Source organism: Capricornis sumatraensis, chromosome 4, assembly GCF_032405125.1.
Source record: "Capricornis sumatraensis isolate serow.1 chromosome 4, serow.2, whole genome shotgun sequence".
NCBI classification, from domain to species: Eukaryota; Metazoa; Chordata; class Mammalia; order Artiodactyla; family Bovidae; genus Capricornis; species Capricornis sumatraensis.
In genome coordinates this window covers 125259381-125282157 of record NC_091072.1, presented here as the reverse complement: position 1 = coordinate 125282157, position 22777 = coordinate 125259381, and the positions used below count along the sequence as shown (strand labels likewise).

Below are 22777 nucleotides of genomic sequence, written 5' to 3'. Positions count from 1 at the left end.
GAAGAAGAGCCTGAGGCTTTCCGAACCATTTCATCTTTCCTTAATTGTTTGTTTGCCTCAGTTAATCTTAAAATCTTATTTTGCACAAAGGCTATTTTCAGCTTTGGATAATGGTGAGAAGTCTTAAGATACCAATCAAAACAGGCGTACCACTCTGTTCTGAAAGGTTTTGAACTGTTGTGATCTAATTCAGTTTTAAGGAAATTAAGTGTAGCAATTTCAAAACTTTCCCATAATGGCCACTGATATTCTAACTTGTCTTTAGTCAGGTCAGTTTTTCTTTTTTTCTTCTCTTTGTTTCAAAAATGAGCATAAGGAGGATTAGAACTATTGTTTTTAAAGGTCAGTTTAGCTGGAGTCCCTGTAGGGAGAGTGACCTCAAAATACTTAGATAAGTGGTATCTCATTTCTCAGAGGATTTTCTCTAGATTAAAAGGACAATTTCAAACAGTTTAACAGCTTGCAGCTCAAACAGCGTGTAAGCTATCACCAGTCAGTTCTAAGGAGACAGCATGGCCCTGGAAGAACCAGGCCTAAGGCCTTTTCAGTCAATTTCCAGAGAATAGTCCCTTCCAAAGAATTGGCCAAAGGATGAAAAACAGATACAGTTTCAGTGAAGAAGTCATTATTCCCAAAGGAACGGACTAAAGGCATTTCCAGCCAGCTTCAATGCAAACAGTCTGAACTCAAAGTCAGACTGAAGCACCAAATGCATGCAGAACAAGGCCTTTAGCAGAAATGCAAAACCTTAAAACAGAGCCTGAATAAAACCTAGAGAGCCTCAAACACAAAGAAGGCATGAACTTAGGATCTAGGAGAAAAGTGTACCTGCAAAACTCCAATCAGTGAGAAAGCAGTGACAGTGGGTTCCACATCTGTTCAGTAGCCCCAGAGCCTTCAGGCGTCTTCTCTGATCCCTATGCAGGCCACTAACATGTTGACCTAAAATAAATAGAATGCCAGATATTTCTCCAACGATGATGCATCTGTTCAGGATTGTCAGGGAATTGCAATTAAGGGTCTACAACCATATTGTGAGCCATGTGCAAGTCCCCATACCGGCAAGGAGGAAGAAGAAAGGGAAGTTGGGAGGGCCATGGTGAACAGAGTCCATGGCATTTCATTGGCTGAGTTCTCACCGGGAAAGTAGAAGAGTCTTGCTTCTTCCCGCTGGGCTCTGCCATGTCACAACATGTTCTATCTTACGGTCTCCTGACACTATTTAATTGAAGTTTCTGTTTACTAATTTTTTTTTAACACAAATAGAGCACTGAGTGTTGCATTTGAGATTTATATTTAAATTTAGCAAACAAATGTTGAAAGTCTCCTATGTACAAATCACTATGCTGGGGTGGATGTTCAAGAATGACTATGATTGTGTCTTTTCCTTAAGGAATTTACAATCAGATTAGAAAACCTTCGTTATATACTAATAAGATAAAAAGGAACGCATTAAATATTATGAGTGCATAGATTGTGTTTCCATGTCGCAGTAGTTTTTAATGGTAAATTTCTTTTGAACTGAGCCTTGAAGGATGACTAACGTTCTGAATAGTGAGTTGGAATTTTATTCCATAGAGAAGTAGAGACATTGAAATTTCCAAGTATAGGTGGGTCATAATGGTAACTGATATTAATTTGGGGGAAACTGTAGCAAGAAAGGCCAAAGCCTGAGAAGGAATTAACAGAATGTATCGGAAGTCTGGGTAAGAGATAGTGAATGGCAGAAAGAACTTGAGTAGTAGTAGTAACTTGGAAAATAATGAAATAGCCAAATTCTGGAAATAGAAGATGGAATCAACATGTTTGGTATGGATGATACAGGAGATGGCCAAGTTGTGAACTCCCAGAGTATTCCTTCAGATCCAGAGGAAGGAAGAAGTTCCAAAGAATTGAAAACACTCAGCAGGATGCATAGAAGAATATATGTAGCATGCTGTCATGCAAACCAGGAAAAGAGAGGGCTTTACAAAATCAGAAATAATCAACTATGTAGAACATTGCTTGAGGTCATGAAAATAAGGATTAAAACAAAGAACAAAAAATACCATTTGGTATAAACAACATGGAAGGCATTGGTGTACACAGTAAGGGAGTGATTCGAAAGAATTGTGAAATAAACCAGGAGTTAAAAAAATGATGACTGTCAGCTTTAATGGCTTTTGTCAAACTTGCTTGTGAGCTGAAAACAAGAGAAAAAGTGGTAACTCTCTCAGGAGTGGGAGGCCCATGGACTTTACTGTGTACCAAAATATGATGATTTTCTTGAGGAAAATTCTTAGGCAGCTGTTTGAGTTGCATCCAAAATGGGCTCTTTTTTCATGGAACACCATTTTACTGAATTGCTAGGGTTATGCAGACTTTAGTATGTGGCAGACACTTTCTCCAAAATAAGCAGAATGAGCCCAACACCTTAAGGGAAAAAAAACCCCCAAAACTGACAGTGTTTGTTACCAATGATAAAATTAGAGATTTAAAACAAAAATTAGAAATTTGGAAGATTTATTTCTACTTTTTAATACTTAAAGACTGTTCTAATGAGATTGATGGTAATATGAAAAATATGACTGGTTTGGTTATAATATTGAAAAATGTGTCAACATCTGAAAGAGATGCATAACTCATTGAATCAATGTTTTCCAAATAAAAAATGTTTAAACAATCATCTGTACAGAATTCATTCAGAAGGTAAGAGAAGATTGTAATGTAACAGTACAAGAAGTTCATTGACGTGATTTTATTTTTCTTATTGCAACTTACTGTAAGAACTACTCTTTGTTAAGTTTTGGTGTGAAATCAGAAAGAATGTCCACAGTGATCTCAACTGGATACATTTAGTATGTATAAGATACATTTTATTTTCTACTTCATATCTTTGTGAGGCTGGGTTGTTCTTACACACTTCAGCAGAAAAAATCATGGCAGATTTAATACAGAACTCATATGAGAATCTAAGCTTTCTTCTATTAAGTCAGATAGTAACGAGGTTTGCAGATATTCTTCTAACTTTTTAACTTTGGAAAATTAGTTTTTTTCATAAAATTCATTATTAATATATATTTAATGTTATTAATTTTTAATTAATTAGTTAATATGTTTATCTTCTCCTGGTTTGCATATCTAAGGTGGAAAATCTTAATTGTATAACCCATGTAAACAAAAGCTCTTAGAAGTCCTCTATAATTTTAAGAGTGTAAAGAGGTCCTAAGGCAAAATAGTTTGAAAACTGCTACTTTAAATTAAGGCTTGGTTTCTCTGAAGTTTAGAAATACCATTGAAATAAGTTGGTTATTTGTGTAAAACCAAATAATTGATTTTATTTTAAAGCAGTTATTACATATGAATTAAAAAAACAATGTCAGAAATAAACCCAGTAAGATCAAAGTTTTGTGTTTTTTAGGTTAACTCCAGTGTGTCTTATTCAAGGAATTACTGTGGTCACTAACTCAGATATTTTTGTTGTGGTCATTATTTGTTTTGAAGCTTGAGAAAGAAGTGGTGAAGGATGCAGTTTTAAAAGCTATAGAAGAAGAAAGAAAACATTTGGAAAATGTCCATGCTGAAGAAAGGGAGTTATGGAAGACTGAGCACACAAAAGATCAAGAGGAAGTATCTCAGGCAATTCAAAAAGCTGTACAAGAGCAGAGAAAAATTAGTCAGGTTAGTAAAATTAGCTCTTAATGAATATTTTCTTCCTTCTAAATTTTCTCAAAGTAACTTTGCTATTATTTTATCTTACTTAAAATCACCTTATTGGGCATAATTATTTTACTTTTGAGTTTAATATTTTAACTGAATAATTTTTAATATATCTATACTTTTCACTTTTTAATGCTGATAATTTTGCCTTTTTAGTCTATTTTCAAATAAGTCAGAATCCAAATTTATGTTTAATCACTATAACTACATTGTCTCCTCTTTGATATGCTTGTTTTCCTTTTTCACAAACACACGTATGCACATAAAATCAAAGAAAATAATATATATGTGTTGAAAACAGTTTAATTAGATTCATCTAATTTGTGTAGCTATATACCTGTGAAAGTGAAAAAGTTGCTCAGTCGTATCTGACTCTTTGTGACCCCATGGGCAGTAGTCTGCACCAGGCTCCTCCATCCATGGGATTTTCTAGGCAAGAGTACTGGAGTGGGTTGCCATTTCCTTCTCCAGGGAATCTTCCCCACCCAGGGATCGAACCCAGGTCTTCCACATTGTAGACAGACGCTTTACCCTCTGAGCCACCAGGGAAGTCCTGGTGGTAGTAAAAGTTATACCTGTAGTTGGTAGTAAAAATAGAACCTCACAAATAACCCCTGTAGTCTCATGAAATATACACATATCAACAAATATGGCCTACATTCAGAATATCTTTTGATTACATTAATAAAGTTAAAAATTCATTAGTTTAATTTTCTGTATTTGAATTTGCATAGTTCTATTAATACTTGCATTTAGTCATCTCAGGTATGAGATAACAGAATAAATCTTTCCTCCAACAAACATAAAAAGCAAAAAATAACATTCAAAGAAGTCTTTGTTTTACATGATTGTTCATTTGACCATGCTTTATAAATGTGACTGAAAGGACTTTTCTTTTCAGCTTTTGAGAACAAAAACCCAGATTTTCTTATGACTTGTTAATTTTAATGAAGCGCTAGGAAACCGAGTGCTTCTAGTATCTAGGATCAATGTTATAGTTTTTTTTTTCTAATGTCACTTAAGTTTGTTCTCAAAAACGCAAAATTACCCATTTATTATGAAAATTAAACAGATCTGTCAGTAATATCTATCTATGGTAAGAAAACAGTGTAACAGTAATGTGATAAATTTTATCTTTTTTTCTTTTCGTTTTTCCACTAGCATAATGATTATTTTCTAATTCTTTCTGTAACCTATGTTAGTGTCACAAGTTTATATTGTATATATGTTTAATTGTCTCTCAGTTCAGTTGGTTGGAATTCCATGCCACTAATGTCAAGATCATTGGTTAAATCCTAATTTGGAAGAGTTTACTTAAAACTTCTTTGTGACCACAGACCACTCCTTTAACCTCACAAAGATGTGGGCTGTTAGTCACCATGAAATTGGGAAAGATGGCATGAATAAATCAGCACATGTTCATCACCCAAACTAAAAAACATAGAAGAGTACCCTCCTCTGTGAGTTTGTAAGTATTCTTGTCCATAAGAAACATTATAGTATATGACAGATGCTGAAATTTGTTCTCTATAGCCTCAGGGTACCATGAGGACAATCCAGTCATGTCATGAATAAATATATTGTGTTTCTTTTCTTACAAACGGATGCATATTTTGATAAAGAGAAGAAAAGTATGTGAGTGTGTGTATATGTGTGTATAATTGCCTAGTAGCTGACAGTTGACTAGAGATCCACAACAGAAAGAACAAACAGTGCTGCCAGGGAGCTCCGATAAGTGAAGCGGTCCTATCAAATGTGTTCCAAGTTTTCCTTAAACAGCTCACTACTTATACTCTCACGTGGTTGCAGAAAAGGCAAAACCAATATAATATTGTAAAGTAACAAAAAAATTAAAAAAAAAGATAGGATGAGAAAAAAATAAAACTACAGTGAAACAACTGGCATTCTCTTAGCCTCTTAAAGCTTCACAGCCCTATTCTAGAAAGTTGACAAACTACTTTTCTTGGGAAGCAGATGGAGCTTATATATCTGTTATGTACTTTACTTACTTAGACCAGCAGGATAAGCCAGTAAGTTGCCATGTTCAAACTTTGGTGTTTTATACTAATAATTGAAAAGACCACCTGAAATGTTCCAAGGACTATACTTATTTCTGAGGATACAGTAGTGAGGGGAAAAAAAAAAAAAATCCCTTTCCTTCTTGTAAAGAAAACTCACAGGAAACTATTAAAGGTGTAATAAAATGTGAAGTAGTGATCAGGGTCATGAAGAAAAATGAAGCTATCTAAGAAGCTGAAAGTGAGGGGACCAATGTATAAATAGTGTAATCAAGTAAGGACTTAAGGAGGTAGCATTTGAGCTGAGACCTGCGTTGAAGTGAGGAGTTTACTTTGAGACCAGCTGGGGAAAAGAGTCGGAGAAGGCAACGGCACCGCACTCCAGTACTCTTGCCTAAAAAATCCCATGGATGGAGGAGCCTGGTAGGCTGCAGTCCATGGGGTTGCTAAGAGTCGGACACGACTGAGCGACTTCACTTTCACTTTTCACTGTCATGCATTGGAGAAGGAAATGGCAACCCACTCAAGTGTTCTTGCCTGGAGACTCCCAGGGACAGGGGAGCCTGGTGGGCTGCTGTCTGTGGAGTCGCACAGAGTCGGACACGACTGAAGTGACTTAGCAGCAGCAGCAGCGGGGAAAAGGGTATTTCAGGCATGGAGAATATCAAGTAAGTGTAAAGGCTTTGAAGCAGAAAGATGCTTGTGAAAGTGAAAGTTGCTTAGTCGTACCTGCTGACTCTTTGCGACCCCATGAACTATACCTACAGTCCATGAAATTCTTGAGGCCAGAATACTGGAGTGGGTAGCTGTTCCCCTCTCCAGGGGATCTCCTCAGCCCAGGGATTGAACCCAGGTCTCCCACATTGCAGGCAGATTCTTTACCAGCTGAGCTACGAGAGAAGCCCAAGATTACTGGAGTGGGTAGCCTATCCCTTCTTTAGCAGATCTTCCTGACCCAGGAATGGAACCAGGGTGTCCTGCATTACAAGTGGACTCTTTACCAACTGAGCTACCAAGGAAAGATGCTTGGTGTAATTAAAACTGTATGGCGCTGCTATGGATATAGATAGATACAATGACCAATAGAATAACATAGAATACAGAAAGAGACACAAATTTTTTCTGTAATTTACAAATTTTTAATCTGGGTTCCATAGAAAGGGGCCCTAGACAGTCTGAATTTACTGAAATTATGCAAGATTCGTGTATATGTGCAGATTTATCTGCAGAGATACGCTATAGCATTTATTAAATTCTCAAAAGTATTTTACTAATTATCCCAGACAAGATTAAAAGTACAGTCATTGTTTAGTATCTGTGAGGGAGTGATGCCAGGGCCCATCATTAATACCAAAATCTGCCAACTCTCAAGTTCTAAAATCAGACCTCACTACCACAGTTCTGCATCTGCAGATTCAAGCAGTCACTGTTTGTGTTTACTGAAAAAAGGAATACACGTTTAAGTGGGCTCGCAGTTTAAGGCTGGGTTAATCAGGAACAATTGTAATTGCAGCTGGCTGTAATTTTTTCCTGGACTTTTGTCTACTAATATGAATTTCAGATAAATTAAATATTTAAATCTAGAAATTTAATATGTTAAAAAGAAATTGGGCAGATATCGATACTCTTTGAATGGAGAGTTCAAGCAGGACTTGAGATCCTTAGTCTCTGCCAAGTATTTTATCCAGAAAGGCAATGAAAATACTAGCAAAAATTGTCATAAGAGTTACAAAATGAAAGTTCCTAAATAGACAAGAAGCACAAAAATTATTCCTAGAGGATGGAGATGTATTTTGATTCTCCAGTTTTTATCAGCACAACATTGTAAGATATACAAATGAACAGAAAGATGTGCTTATAAACAAGAACTACAGTCCTGCTAACAGTCTACAGAAACTGCATTAATGTTGGACTTAATAAACAAAGACTTTAATCTGCTATTTTAATGTACTAGTATTAGGAGATCCATTGTTAATCATATAAGGCAGAATTGAAATCCCATGTTTATCATAATGCAAAGGAAAAAGAAGTAAAAACATGAGAAATATAGTGCTTTGAATTATTTTTTAGTTTAAAAACTGAATGGTGATATTTCTTGGTGAAAAGTATACGTGGTTTGGTCTTCAACTTTGAAAAGGCATGCTAATTTAATGACATGCTTGAGCATATCTAAATGAAATTGTCGTATGTGGCCATGGTCTTTGAAGCCCATTAGAAAACATGGTTTTGTTCTCTTTCTTGGATCCATGAAAGCTGGAACTTGGTATGCTTTTCACATACCAAATTCTTTTTGGATAAGAGGTTTGCCTTTGTAAACTAGCCAAAATTTTATGCCCACCAGCCCTGAAGTCTTTCATCATTAATGAAGTTTGCTTCTTTTGTCTTCCCCTCACACATACCCTAGCCTTCCTTCTTGTAACTAATATGCCTAAAATATGGTCTGGGCCTCTGGGCATATCAGTATATAAAGTGTAGTCAAGCGTTCTGATTTTATTCTTTTACTGAAGGTTTTTGCTAATAGTATCCAAATGGAAAATAAAATTGATGCTACAGCAAAAAATTTTATGAATCTTCCATTTTAGGAAACCACTAATTTCCTGTTCCTCACACTTGTTGAAAATAATCCTCAATCTTAGTGTTGATAAATTTCCACCTGATAAGCTCTATATGGATTATCAGAAAAATTAATATTATAATAGATATATAGGTCAGTGAGAGGTAGGTAGGTTAACTGTCACAAAATGAAAGTCGCTCGTCGTGTTTGACTCTTTGCGACCCCTTGGAATAGTCCATGGAATTTTCCATGCCAGAATACTGGAGTGCGTAGCCTTTCCCTTCTCCAGGGATCAAACCCAGGTCTCCCACATTGCAGGAGGATTCTTTACCAGCTGAGCCACAGGGAAGCTCACCTGTCATAAAAGAGTATCCTAATTACAGAATAAACCACAGTACATACATTCTTGGATTTGATCTATGTACATTTTTTTCCTACCTTTGACAGGATGAAAATTCACATCAACCTCCAAGTTTGGAAAACATTGCATTGACACTTTAATACTGGCTTTTTAGGGGTTCACTGAACACAAACACAAAAGAATTATGGAAATTTTTATTCTATCTTGAGAGAATGCCTCAGACTCTCAGTGGTCAGGACTCCTGTTGGGGTAACATTGGTTTTCACTATATTTAAAAATAAATGGTTTGAAATAAACTTAATTATCCTCTAAAAAAGAATAGAATTTAGATTGGTGTTCATATTGCCTTGCCGTTTTCATAATAAGCTCACCACTAGTGAGTTTATCATCAACATGTAAAGTTTTTCTCAACTAATATGGCTAATAAGGTGGCAGTGTGATTCATATGAGTATCATTGTAAGACTTTGATGTTCTTTATCTGTCTTCTGTCCATGTGTTTGTTGCTGTTTATTTTAGGTCATTAGCTTAAAAACTATTATTATGGATCTGTTTCTTCATCTTTGCACAAAACAGTAAGACAGTGGTGTTGATAATGGTAGAGAAGGTGATAATTCTAACGATATTGGCTATCTTTAATTCAGTTCTAACTATGAGGTACTTTTTAAATTGTTTTACATGTTTGATCTCACTTAAGCCTTAAAACCAACTTATGAGACAAAAACTATCACTCCCATTTTCACATATGTAGAAATTAAACCTCAAGAAGATTATTTAACTTGCTCAAGGCCATAGTAACTCAGATGAGGCAATAGGCCACGTTGAAAATCTGGCAGCCTTACTCTAGAGGCCTTGTGACTTACTACTGTTCTCTCTCCCAGTGTGCTCATCCTAGAACAAATACAAACACATCTTATTTGTAATTAAATGTATAGGTAATTTTAGTAGGAAAACGTGAGGGAAATTTTTTATGTTTTTATTCATTCAGTAATATTTATTGACCATCTACCATGTATTGGCACTTTTGGAAGCTATGAGCATATAGCATTGAATAAGATACCCAAGGTTCCTAGGCACTCATAGAGCATATATTCAAGTTGAGAATGACCCATGATAATTAAAGTAATTCATTATAGAGATATGGACTTTGAAGAAAAAAAATGAAGGTTCTGTGTTTGGGTGAGGATAGGTGCTAGGGGAACTTTTAGATATGTAAGTTAGGAAAGAAGCCAGACTCAAAAAAACTTGCATGCTGCATGATTCTACTTACAGGCACACTTTGTTTTATTGTGTCTCACTTTTCTTAAGCTTTGTGGATGCTGCATTTTTTACCGACTGAAAGTTTGTAGTACCTTTGCCTTGAGCAAGTCTATTGGCACTATTTTTCCAGCAACATTTGTTCACTTCATGTCTCTGAGTCACATTTGGTAATTATATTTACGAGTTTTTCATTATGTTTCTGTTTGTTGGGATCTATGAACAGTGATCTGTGCTGTTACTATCACTGTTGTTTTGAGGGCACCACAAGCTGCACCTATGTAAGTCAGTGAACTTAGTCTGTAAATTTTGTATGTATTCTGACTGCTCCATCGATGAGCCGTTTCCCTATTCTTCTTCCTCTCCTTGGGCATCCCTATTCCCTGAGACACAACAGTATTGAAGTCAGGCCAATTAATAATTCTTAAATAGTCTCTAAGTGTTTAAGTGAAGGGAAGAGTCACACTTCTCTTACTTTAAATCAAAAGCTAAAAATAATTAAGCTTAGTGAGGGGCGTTCTTGCTGAGTTGCTTCAGTGGTGTCCAGCTCTTTGCAACCCTATGAACTGTAGCCAGCCAGGCTCCTCTGTCCATGAGATTCTCCAGGCGAGAATACTGGGGTGGGTTGCCATTCCTTCCCCCAGGGGATCTTCCCAACCCAGGGATCGAAGGCATGTCAAGAGCTGAGACAAGGTGAAAGCTAGGCCTCTAACACCAAAGAGTTAACCAGATTGTGAATGCAAAGAAAAGTTCTTTAGGGAAATGAAAAATGCTACACCAATGAACCCACAAATAAGAAGAAAGCAAAACAGCTTTATTGCTGATATGGAGAACGTTTTTCTGGATAAAATGTAAAACCAGCCACAACATTCCTTTACAACAAATCCTAATCCAAAGCACGCCCCTGACTCTGTTCAGTTCTGTGAAGGCCAAAGGAGGCAAGGAAGCTGCAGAAGAAGAGTTGGGAGCTAGCAGAGGTTGGTTCATGAGGTTTAAGGAAAGAAGCCTTTTTCATAACATAAAAGTGCAAGCTGAAGCAACAAGTGCTGATGTAGAAGCTGAAGCGAGTTATCCAGAAGATCTAGCTCAAATAATTAATGAAGGTGACTTCTCCAAATAACAGACTTTTAATGTAGATGAAACAGCCTTGTATTGGAAGAAGATATCATCTAGGACGTTCACAGCTATAGAGAAGTCAGTGCCTGGCTTCAAAGCTTCAAAGGACAGGTGACTCTCTTATTAGAGACTATGCAGCTGGTGAAGTTGAAGCCAGTGCTCCTTTGGCCCTGAAAGTCCTCAGGCCCTTCAGAATTATTCCCAATTTACTCTGCCTATGCTTCTTATAAATGGAACAACAAAGCCAGGATTACAGCACATCTGTCAACAACATGGTTTACCAAATATTTTCTGTTCTGTTTCTACTACTCAAAAAAAAGAAAAATTCTTTCAAAATATTACTGCTTTTCGACAGTACACCTGTCCACCCATGAGCTCTGATGTACAAAGAGATTAATGGTGTTTTCATGCCTGCTTAACAGAATGTCCATTCTGCAGCCTATGGGTCAAGGAGTAATTTCAACTTTCAACTCTTATAATTTGAGAAATAGAGTCTGTAAGGCTGCAATAGATACTGATTCTTTTGATGGATCTGAGCAAAGTAAATGGAAAACTTCCGGGAAAATGCCACCATTCTAGATGCCATTAAGAACATTCAGATTCATGGAAGGAGGTCAAAATATCGACATGTAGGAGTTTGGAAGCAGTTGATTTCAGCCTTCCTGGATAACTTTGAGGTATTCAAGACTTCAGTGGAAGACTTTGAGGAAGTAACTGCACATTTGGCTAAAGCAGCGGCAAGGGTTTGTGAGGATTGACTCCAAATTTGTTAGAAGTTCTACTCCAGGTAAAATGTTATCAAACAGTATTCCAAGTTACAGAGACTGTGAAAGGAAGTCAGTCAGTGCAGCAAACTTCATTGTTCTGTCTTATTTTAAGAAACTACTGCAGCCACCCCAGCCTTCAGCAGCCACCATCCTGATTAGTCAGAAGTCATCAACCTTGAGGCGAGACCCTCCACCAGCAAAAAGATTAAGACTCTCTGAAAGCTCAGAGAATGTTTAACATTTTTTAGCAATAAAGCTTTAAATGAAGGCATGTATTACTTAAGACATAATGCTATTGCACACAATAGACTATAGCAAAGTGTAAACCTAATAACTTTTATATGCTCTGAGAAAAAAGATTTTGTGACTAATTTTTTTCCAATATTCATTTTATTGCCGTGATCTGGACCCAAACCCACAATATCTCCAAGATATGCCTGTATTTAAAATCCTAGAGAAGGCAAAATTAGCTTGAGAGGAAAGAAATCAGTAGTTGATAGGGAAGAGACTTACAGCAGGGGGACATTTGAAGGTGATGAAAATGTTTTAATCATAATTGTAGTGGTGCTTACATTTGATTTGCTAGAACCATATCAAATTATATATTTCATACTGATAATTTTACTATATGTAAATAATATTTTAATGAAGCTAATTTTTATAAACAAATGACTACCAAGAATAAATTATTGGATAGATAGCAACTTTAGATGGTGACTTCATTTATCAGTACTATGGTGAGAAAGAATTCAGTTTTATGGAGATAACTAGATAATTAGATTATGGAGATAATCTAATTTGTGCACACTAAATTTGAGGTATCTATTCATAATCCAAGAGGAAATATTCAGTAGGCAGTTATAAATATGAGCCTGGAGTTGAGGTGAGTTGTCAGGGCTGGAGACCAAAATTTGAGATTAACAAGTATATAAATGATATTTAAAAGCAAGAAAATCTGGACAAGACTTTACATGACATTCTTGTATGGAACTTGGGCCATTTTCTAACTAGAAAGAACTACATTCACTTTAAATTAGCTGTGTAATAGTAGAAACAGTCTCACACTCCTGATTACTGTATCTCAGATGAAATTGGGAAGGTATTAAAGTTATTGATGCTTTCTGTATCACACTATTACTCAGGGTTGATCAACCAGATCTTCATCTACATTTTCTGGGAAGCTCAGAGCCAGCAACACAATAGCAACTCCTGCCGCCCTCTGCCCAGCTCCTGTCTGGTTTCAGAGGCCACTGCTCATTCTGTCTGCTAGTTCTTTGGCAGCTGGTTGAGAAACATCAAGCCTGAAGACTACTGTCCTGGGAACTATAAACTGCTTGAGTACTGACTGAAGGGCCTGGCTTTGTGAATGTTTTCATTAATTCCAAGATTTAGGTCACTCCACAGCACTCAGATACGTCTTTAATGGAAAGAATTCCAAAAATAAAATTTGTAATTAGCAGCACTTAACATCTTGGCCACTAAGTCTTACTCAAATGTGGAGAGGATAGCATGTGGCAAAGCAAAAAGCAATCAGGCTTAACTTAAGCAACATCATTTACTCCTGAGAAATTCAAGGGGAAAAACAGCTTTTGCTTCCCAGTTTGCTTCTAGATTTTCTCTGTATTAATACTGACTTTAACTGAGGAGAGAAATGTTAAACTATGACCAAAAACATGCTACCTAAGGATTGTGGCACATATTTATCCAAATGTACTTGAGAGATGACTTGATTTGATTTGGCCTTGTTCATAAAGTAAGACCAAGTCACAGTGTTGATTGTAGACTTGCACTTTTTTTTTCTGGTATATTAAGGAGAAAGCTTATGACTCTGGCTTATTTGATGTTCATATTAAATTAATTCTGTGTTTCTTAAAAATCTTTGTTAAAGCACATTTGTTATTGACACCAAAGTGGGCAAAAAGAGTCATTAATTTTGCTGTTCTAGCAAAGTCCTGTAAAAAGACTCCAGTGCATACAGACACTTAAACTATGTCTGACGTTGGAAGCTCTTCATAATAGTTTATAACCACAGCCACAGTAATTTGGGGTTATGTTTTCCCCAGAAACCACAGACATTACAATCAGTGGTTAAATTTTCTTTAAAAAATTTAGCATTGCCACCTGACCCTTCTTTTTAAAAAGGAAATAACGTTTCTATTTTAACTTAGCAGGCCAGATAGTTTCACAACACTGAAATAATTTTTCAGTATTGACTTATTTTGTTTTGATTCATTAGATTTAAATTTTTTTATGTGCTGAAATTTGATAGTAACCTAGTTAGGTATAGGTAAAATCTTAATTAGATTTTTAATTGTCAAAAGTATTGTATCTAGAGACAAGTGAACAGTAGTACATCAGCTTACCTTCTCGTCTCTCAAGACTTTTCCCTCCTGTTACATTTCCTATTTTATTCAAATAGTGAAATAGCCATCTACCAAGTTAGCCAGTCCAGAGAAGGAACTCCTCCTAAACTTTTCCTCTCTTGTCCCCATTTCACTACCTTTAAATCATTAAAGTTTTCCCAATTTACCTGTTAAATAATCGTTAAACATACACACTTCCTTCCTACCTGCTATCACTGTCTTAATTAGGGTTCTTATTGCTTACCTTGACCTCTTGTATACATTTCTTCGTTTCCAGTTTTGTCCCTTTTCAAATTGGAATAATGTCAGTGCCTCCCATAGCCTGTAGAATATACGTAGAATGATCGACAGATCTTTCAGAACATAAAATAGAAATCTTTTAGTGACCTGGAGAACATAAAATAGAAATCTTTTAGTGACCTGGTCTCCACATTTCCAGCTCATATTCTGCCACTCTGCTTCACACTTCATGCTTTTTGCACCATCCTACTGGTACACCTACTAGCCTGTTCATGATGTGTGTTAGGCGCTCAGTTGTGTCTGACTCTTTGCGACCCTGTGGACTCTAGCCCATCAGACTCATCTCCATGGAATTCTCCAGGCAGGAATACTGGAATGGGCAGCCATTCCCATCTCCAGGATATCAAAACTGGGTCTTTTGCATTGCAGACACATTTTTACCATCTTAGCCACCAGGGAAGCCCCATTTTTGGTACTGGGCCTTTAGTAATACTGTGCCTTCAGCCTAGAATGCCATTGCTTTCCTAACTTTCAAAACCCTCTCTTGTTAATAACTTACTTTTTTTTTTTTAATTCAGTAAATTTCTTTGTCCATTTCTCAGATTAAATCAAGGTTCTTTCCCCTTCATTGGCAGTATTTAACTCTATAGTGCCTAACCATATTATGTTAAAAGGATCTGCTTCTGTGTCTTCTTCATTATATTATCAGCACTTTTAAAGTAGGAATTGAGTCTTGAACAAGCTGCAAGAAGTTGTGAAATGGTTCTGGACCAGCACTGTTTTAGGAGAATTGTTAATCTTTCAAAAATGAACTTGATCTCTGATAATACAATTTGGCTCTCTTAAGAGTTTTGCTTGCTTTTAAATGGAATGTGTTACTAAAAGTAGGATCACCTAAATTAACGCTTTGGCTATTATGATCCCTTTTTTAAAAAGTATGCATTAGATTGTCTGTTGGGTGCCAAACTGAGATGATTCCTACTACTATTGAAGTGTAATAAAACACTCAGAAAGAAATCTGGACCAAAAAAAAAAAGATAATTAATTTCAGATTCAGAAAAGTGTTTACTTTGAACAACTAGTTTTGATTTGTTGTAAGGTAGTGATGAATTACTGCATGAGTAGTAGTAGGAATTTTTTAGTCACAGTAAAGCACACACTCTCACTGGTCAGATGGAAACAGCACATTCAGTTCCATATACCATGTTTTAAGAGAGACATTTCCAAATCAGAATGGGACTAACTTAAGGCATTTATTAGTGCTCCCTCAGCATCTATTCCTCCCTTCCCAAAGTGATACTTTTTATTTCTTAGCCATGTGGTTTAGGTGAGATTTAAACTACTTTCTAATCTAGGCATAAGTCCTTATTTACTTAGGCTAATGATTATATTCCATCCCCATGTTAGAAGGTTCCAAGAACTCACACATATTCTGAGTCAAGCCTATAAGACTACATTTGGGACTTGGATCCTCAAGTACGCAAACACTCTCATTCACAGAAAAAAATGAGAAAATCTTCGGAACTGTAGGTGACCATCTTGGGACCATATGTGTAGAACTTTTTGTGCAAATGGAGCCAACACCAAAGGCAGAGCTAGGGAGACAGATCCCCATCACATTGCTGGAACCTGTATTTCTCTTATGTTTTTCTGTGTGAGACTGAATTATTTTTAGACAGTTTGTGCTGAATTTTCTGTTACCTGTGATTGAAATAACTGATTGCCAAATAAATGTGCTAAGTAGCAAATGGGGTTAGATTTGAGTCCTAGCTTGTGACTTGTGTTACCTTGACCAATTTTTAAAAATGGATGAGGCCCCATTTCCTCCAATCCCACTGTAAAGTGGGATTAATAATAGCTGCTTTGTAGAGATGCTGTGAGACCTTTAAAAACATGTCTTTCAAAAATAATAAAAACATAGATAGATCGATTGTCAAATACAAATATTGATAGATTATAAAACAGCTTTAGACACCATAAAATATCATGTAGATATTATGTGGTATTGTGGTCAAGTCAGTGACAGAGCAGGAAACTTTGCCATATAGTTTTGAAGGAATTGGAGTACGTAGCTCAGAGAAGAGGAGAATAAAGATATGAGAACATTGTTCACATATTTGAAGGGCTGCAGTGAAGTTATTGTTGCTTATTTATTTGTAGACGGACAGATTAGAAGAAATAGGTGAACAATTTTAAATTTCCCAATATGATAAAAAATCATTAGATCACAGGTTATCTAGCAACAGGTATATAATTTTTATCCAGGACTCTGAAGAAAGGATTAAGTAGGAGACTGAAGAATGTATATATATTGAGAATATCATTTCTACTGTCCTTTTTTTGTTTAAGGAATCTCTCTGTTCCTGTGTCAATAGGAATTACCAACCCTGCAGATTTGTACCCAGTTACTAACATTGTGTTAACATAATCATTGGAAATTATTCCAGAAATAATTACTATAAAATCTCTTTAAAATACGTTTGAAATTTTTGAAATTGCCACTTTTTAAACATAATTAAGTAGTTTCACTGCTTTAAATCTCAGGGTATACCTGCCTCTCAAAATGGTTCTGAAGATTAAGTGAAAAACACACATTAGTTTTCTTACTTTAAATACCAAATATCATTGCTTTTTTAGTTTTTAATACTGTTTACAGTATATTTTTCTTAACTCCGCTCTTCACACAGACCTCTATTTTTTTTTAATTCATTTTTTTTATTTAATTTTAAAATCTTTAATTCTTACATGTGTTCCCAAACATGAACCCCCCTCCCACCTCCCTCCCCATAACATCTCTCTGGGTCATCCCCATGCACCAGCCCCAAGCATGCTGTATCCTGCGTCAGACATAGACTGGTGATTCAATTCTTACATGATAGTATACATGATAGAATGCCATTCTCCCAAATCATCCCACCCTCTCCCTCTCCGAGTCCAAAAGTCCGTTATACACTGCTGTGTCTTTTTTCCTGTCTTGCATACAGGGTCGTCATTGCTATCTTTCTAAATTCCATATATATGTGTTAGTATACTGTATTGGTGTTTTTCTTTCTGGCTTACTTCACTCTGTATAATTGGCTCCAGTTTCATCCATCTCATCAGAACTGATTCAAATGAATTCTTTTTAATAGCTGAGTAATACTCCATTGCACACAGACCTCTATTAGGTCACCGAATCTTTAAGCACTGTTGATAAGTTTATAGCACAGTATAAATTCACTTAGCTTACTAAGCATGTTGCCTGAAACATAAGATTTGTTGTAACTGAGATGACCACTGCTGTTGTTGATGCTGTTTATTTTACCATTACACCACCACCTTTGTAGTTTTAACACCTAGAATAGTAGCATGTATGATAAACAGTTGGACTGTGAAGAAAGCTGAGCGCCGAAGAATTGATGCTTTTGAACTGTGGTATTGGAGAAGACTCTTGAGAGTCCCTTGGACTGCAAAGAGATCCAACCAGTCCATTCTGAAGGAGATCAACCCTAGGATTTCTTTGGAAGGAATGGTGCTAAAGCTGAAACTCCAGTACTTTGGCCATCTCATGCGAAGAGTTGACTCATTGGAAAAGACTCTGATGCTGGGAGGGATTGGGGCCAGGAGGAGGAGGGGACTACAGAGGATGAGATGGCTGGATGGCATCACCGACTTGATGGACGTGGGTTTGAGTGAACTCCAGGAGATGGTGATGGACAGGGAGGCCTGGTGTGCTGCGATTCATTGGGTTGCAAAGAGTCAGACACAACTGAGCAACTGAACTGAACTGAACTGATGATAAACAGTGAGTGAGTTGCTAATTGCTGTGATTACTTCAGGCTGTAGTTTCTAAACTGAATCAGGGTGCCCTGCACCGCAGTGACTTCACAAGGATGCTGCCTGGTATTTTAAGTATTAAAGGACAACACAGAGAAGACACTTGAGATCTCTTGACTAGCTTGTCAATACTAATGACAGTCTTACATTTCTCTCTATTATTATCATATCTTAGTGAACGTGGGTTTTATGTGTTGCTATGATAAAAAAAAAAAAGTACCATGCAAATATCATTGTGGAATAGGAAATAAAGTCCAGTCTTAAGTCAAGATTGTACAATGCCTGACATGTACAAATTCCCATAAATAACTATGGTTAATAATGAATTAAAAGTTTTTTTCTTTCCATTTTTTGTATCTTTTCAAATGGCTACTAAGATATGTTCCATTAATAGATGAGACACTTAGGTATTTCTTCTGGCCTAGAGGGCACCATGAACAAAATTACTGAGACAGCCAAACAAATAATGAACTGAAATAGCCAGGGAAGCTTTAACCTAGGTATATCCACAAGATATACACCTCTTGTGGGGTCCACAAGAGATGTAAGTTATAGTCCCTATGCTTAAGTAGATTTCTTTGAATTGAGGAAACAAATTCACTCATTTGTTGAAGATTAATTAGGCATTTCTGCTGTATACCAGGTACTCATTTTGCCAACAGAGTTTCATATAGTCAAAGCTGTGGTTTTTCCAGTAGTCATGTACAGATGTGAGAGTTGGACCATAAAGAAAGCTGAGCACCGAAGAACTGATGCTTCTGAACTGTGGTGCTGGAGAAGACTCTTGAGAGTCCCCTGGACAGTGAGGAGATCAAACCAATCAAACATAAAGGAAACCAACCCTTAATATTCATTAACAGGTCTGATGCTGAAGCTGAAGTGCCAGTATTTTGGCCACCTGACCTGATGCTGGGAAAGACTGAAGACAAAAGGAGAAGAGGGTGTCAGAGGATGCGAGGATGCTGAGGCTGAAGCCCTAATACTTTGGCCACCTGGTGGGAAGAGCCGACTTTTTGGAAAAGACCCTAATTCTGCAAGAGAGTAACAGCAGAAGGGGGTGACAGAGGATGAGAACATGAACTGTAATAATTATAATCACTGATTTCAGTGAAAAGCATTATTTACTTCTGTGGCATTCTCAAAAATTCATAACCCCCATCTAATTGTAAGAGAAAAAAACACCAATCCAAATTTCTTCAAAATGAAAAGTACTTTTCAACAGTGTCAATATAATAAGGAAAGACTGAGAAACTGCCACAAATTGGAGGAGACTAATGAGACATGATGTCTGAATGCAATATCTTACCCTAGTTTAATCCTAGAACAGAAAAAAGGCATTAGTAGAAAAGCTGTTGTATATGCTCAGCAGAATAATCTATTGAGTGTAATCTATTTAATATTACCATATGATATTAATTTGTTAGCTTGATAAATGTACCATAGTTGTGTAAGATGTTAATATTAGAAGAAGCTGTGTTAAGGGCATATGAGAACCCTTGTACTGTCTTTGTAAGTTTTCTGTACCTCTAAAATTATTTCAAAATAAAAAGTTTCATACTTTTTTCAAACATATATCCAGATAAAAGAGCAGTTTTATTAACTCCCTTCTAAAACCTCACCGAAATGAAAACTCTGAAATGGAGCCCTAAATTAGAAGTGGAGATGACTGAGAAGACCAATATACAACATGCAGTGTACTCTGGGGGAACTCCCAAAGGCTTCCCAGTTGGTGGAACCAGGCATCTCTAGAAGTGAAAATGAAGATGAAGCTTCAGTTTGAAGGGGTTTGGAAGTTTGTGTAATAAACAGATCCCCACGCATCCTCTGCAAATTCTATCAGAAACCTGGGATTAGTTCTCTGGGGGAAAAAGAAAGTGGAAGGTGTCTGGACCAGGGATCACCAAACATACTTGAAGGTATAAATGCTTTAATGAAATGGGATTGGGAGGACAGCAAGGTGAAAAGTTTTCAGCTGCTTATTGAGAACATTACCCGTTTTTCCCATCACAGCTCTCAGAATGCTGGAAACCAAACAGGAAATTCAAAGATTCTTTAACTGAGGCATCTAGGCAGCCCAGAATAAAAGACTTAACTGTATTGGTATCCGAAATCTCCCTAAGGAAGCAACTCAGCCAGATTACTCTGCTCTTAAGATCACAGTCCATAAACCACAACTGCAAGCACAGATATGTTACTCAGCATTTTAGTGCTCTACTCTTAAACATGAGCAAATAGTCAACTATAAATAGAATACTCCTCATCAAAAGCAGAGATTAAAAACGTTCTATGGAGACATGAAAAGTTAAAAAAAAAAAAACACTATCATTAATTTCCTTAAAAGTAAGAGATTTTGCACCTGTGAAACAGGAAGAGGGTGCCTTTTTAAAAGTCACTTGAAAGGATTAGAAATTTAAAATACAACAGAAAGTTTAAAAAACAACAGCAAGAGTCAGAAGATGAAGTGTTAGGAGTCTTCCAGAGAACATTGTATAAAAATACGAAGAAATGGAAAATAGAAGTGAAAAGACGAGGCAATTAGGCAATTGGTTCAGGAGATTCTTTAGCTGAATCACAGGATCTTGAGGTGAAATAAAAAGCAGAAAGTAAAATGCAGTAAATATAATATAATAATAGTATTAAAGTAAATCTTGCAAAATTGAAAGACATGAGCTTCTAAATTATAGGATACAAGTTTCTAGGTAGGGCTGTTATTAAGTTTATCATTAAATTTTTGAGAAGCAAAGGTAAAGAAAATACATAAAGGTTCTCATAAGAGGGATACATTTATGCAAATGATAATGAATCAGAATGTGTAAGCAGACTCCTCAGTAACCTTGAAAACTGCACAAATTTTCCCTTGAAAGCTACACTCAGCCAAACTATAATTTAAGTGTGAGGGTAAAATGAAAGCATTTTCAAGACAAAGGAGATACCAAAACTTATGCTTCTCATGTACCTTTTTCTGAAGAATCTCCTGAAAGAGGTACTCTATCAAAACAAAGAAAGAACATGCCTTTTCTGAGGAATCTCCTGGAAGAGGTAAACTATCAAAACTAAAGAAGTACAGAAAGAAAAAATAATCCAGTGGTATCTAGAAAGCTGATAAGCTCCAGAGAGATGTAGCCAAACCCCTAGAAAAATCATGGAAACCCCAGAATAACTGACCTAGAGACCGACCAATCCTGGTTGGAGATACGTCCAGGAGATATGTCTCTAAGAAGGTAAACAGACTGCTTGATACCTTTGAATGTATTGAAAAGACATATAGACAATTAGATAAGAGTTTTGGAATTAATGTTTACTACATATTTGCTTAAGCCAGTATAATGTGGCTACAGTAACACTGTATCATTTCTGAGCCATATCTTAAGAGACATTCCACCCTTTCTTTTACAATTCTGTCCAGCAGCTACGTGAAAAATCCCTAAATAGTCTGCAGGAGATAGGAGCCCATAGGAAGGAGAAACAAGCCAGCCTACTGTAGGCCATCATTGTAGCAGCAGCCAGATTGGGACCCACCAGTTGATGGCAGATACATGGGAGAACCCAGCCAAGACCAAAAGAACTGTCCAGCTGAGCCCAGCTCAGGTTGCCAGCTTACAGAATCATGAGCTAAATCAGGGATTGGCAAGCTTTTTCTGTAAAGAGCCAGTTAGTAAATATTTTAGAAACTTACGGGCCAAGAGGCTTAATTGAAAATATTATGTAGAGCTTATGTTTACACAAGAAACAGCAAATATTCACAAATTTTTGTTGATGAACTTCAAAATATAGTAATATTAATTTTTAATAATGTGCATCTACTTGCGTTCTTCGCTAAGTTGTGTCTGACTCTTTGCAACCCCTTGAACTACAGCACACCAGGCTTCCCTGTCCTTCACTACTAGTGAGAAGAATAGAATTTTCTTTGGAAAGAATAACATTTTGCTTAATGTGGTTCCATTAAGTATTCCTGTCATCAAAAATGATTACAAATACTTAATTATTAATGCCAATATCTAATGAGACTCTACATATTTCATCTTTAAGAATCTCTTTCACACAAATAAGTACTGGAAAACATTGGTATCAGTCAGTGAGTATATAATTTTAATTGAGCATATTCATTATCTGAGAAGCATTTGTAGAATTAAATTCTTCTCATTTTGCCTATCATTACACTGCAGATTGATTATTTCCAATTGAAAATTAGATGGAAGCTCCTCAGTTACCTGGCAGATGAATTTTGAAATATGGAAGTTTCATCTGCAGTTAGATCAATATGTGAAAAGCACTGATGGAGCTGTAATGTGAGCTCATAAATTTATGTAGGAATTGAAGTCCTACTTCCTTAACTGTTGATACAAAGGAACTGCATAAAATAGGTTGACTTATGATTCAGACATTCATTTTCTGAGGTGCAATTCCACAACCACATGCAACTTTTAAAGTAATACATAATTAAATAATTATGAAGAGTAGAGACACTACTCTGTGGACAAAAGTCCGTGTAGTCAAGACTATGGTTTTCCCAGTGGTCATGCACAGTTTTAAGAGCTGAACCACTAAGAAGGCAGAGTGCCAAAGAATTGATGCCTTCAAACTATGG

At 36.4% G+C, this 22777-nt stretch overlaps 1 protein-coding gene across 3 annotated transcripts in view; it reads left to right on the top strand.

Moving 5' to 3' along the window:
* Positions 1-22777, top strand: part of CCDC91 (coiled-coil domain containing 91) — a 409281-nt gene that overhangs the window by 306305 nt on the left and 80199 nt on the right. For all 3 annotated transcript variants that reach the window (XM_068970284.1, XM_068970286.1, XM_068970285.1), the window contains one exon: positions 3484-3660. In XM_068970284.1, the coding sequence (XP_068826385.1) occupies positions 3484-3660 (177 nt within the window). The remainder of the gene's footprint in view (positions 1-3483; positions 3661-22777) is intronic.